General features: G+C 34.8%; 1 protein-coding gene across 1 annotated transcript; it reads right to left on the bottom strand.

Annotated features, from left to right (window-relative positions):
• Positions 1–284: 284 nt before the first annotated feature.
• Positions 285–1199, bottom strand: LOC121879371 (general transcription factor II-I repeat domain-containing protein 2A-like). The gene has a single exon (XM_042385979.1). The coding sequence runs from the start codon at positions 1197–1199 to the stop codon at positions 285–287; it is 915 nt and encodes a 304-aa protein (XP_042241913.1).
• Positions 1200–1425: the final 226 nt, after the last annotated feature.

Raw genomic sequence — 1425 nt, 5'->3', positions numbered from 1 at the left:
GTTGAGAACTGCTCAACAGTTGACTCAATGATGTTTACAAATAGCTTCTGAAGACACTGGCAGTCTGTTTTGTCATCCTTTGTGAGATCATTGATGTATTTCTTTAGGTTTGGAAAGTATCTAAATCTTTCACTATCTACATCCCTCTTAAAAACTCCTAGTTTCATTTCAAATGCCTTTATGTAATCAAACATAACATCAAGTGTCTTACCAGAGCCTTGTAATTTAACATTTAAGTCATTTAAATGTTCACATAAATCTGCAAAAAACATTAGTTTACAAACTCACACGATGTCAGACATTTCTTTATAAGACATTTGTTGGTTAATCAGAAAGAGATTTATCTCATCCATGCATTCAACAAATCGTTTCAAAACAAATCCTCGACTAAGCCAACGAACATTGTTGTACATTGTTAGTCCTTTGTACACCGAATCCACCTCATTCAATAAATTCCGAAATTGTCTTTTATTTAAGGCACGTGCAGAAATATAATTAACAACCTTGGTGACTGTTTGCATCACTTCTTGAAGTTCCCTTAGACCAGCTTTAGCACATAAAGCCTCCTCATGTATGATGCAATGAAAACCTATCAGCTGATGACCAACATGTTTTGCAAACAGATTTACAAATCCTGCTTCCTTACCAATCATACTGGGTGCACCATCTGTTGTGACGGATACTACTTTTGAAATGTCAATTTGTCGAATAGATAATTCGTTCACAACTGCTTTACATATGTCAGCCCCAGTGGTACGCTCAGGTAGTGTTACAAGGTTAATCATCTCTTCGCATACCTCATCATCCCTACAAAATCGAGAAAAAATTGCTAGCCTAGCTGATGATGTAATATCTGTGCTTTCATCAACACAAATAGAAAAGAACTTACATGAAGCTAAATCCTTTGTTAATTGGTCAGTTGTATTCATTTCCATCTTAAGTATCCTATCCTTAACTGTTTTTCTACTCACAGACAAATCTTTAATGCGCTGAATAATCTTGTCCTTTTCTGAAAGGTTATCAAAAAGGAAAGGAGCACATTCTAGCCATGCTTCTTTAATATACTCCCCATCACTGAGTGGCTTTCCATGTTGGGCAATAACTTTTGAAACCTCAAAACCAGCAGCAACTAAGTTGGAACTTAGCCTACCTGAAATAAATTTCATCAAAACATCAGACTGTTTTTTTGTCTTGATCATTTCACAAGAAATTAATTCTCTTCGTTCTTGCTCAGTTACGTTACTTAAGTTTTTATGAACAGTTTCAAAATGTCTCTTCACAGAAGAAGTCCTACAAACAACTGATTCAGAACATAAAATGCATAATGCTTTATTATCTTTCTTAATCATGCCAAATTTTTCAGTCCAGTATTCTTTAAATTCTCTAATATCCTCTTCATTTGTATGACATCGTTTCTTGGCTGGT

Source organism: Homarus americanus, unplaced genomic scaffold (genome assembly GCF_018991925.1).
Source record: "Homarus americanus isolate GMGI-L3 unplaced genomic scaffold, GMGI_Hamer_2.0 scaffold39464, whole genome shotgun sequence".
Taxonomy (NCBI): domain Eukaryota; kingdom Metazoa; phylum Arthropoda; class Malacostraca; order Decapoda; family Nephropidae; genus Homarus; species Homarus americanus.
This window is presented reverse-complemented; position numbering and strand designations above follow the sequence as displayed.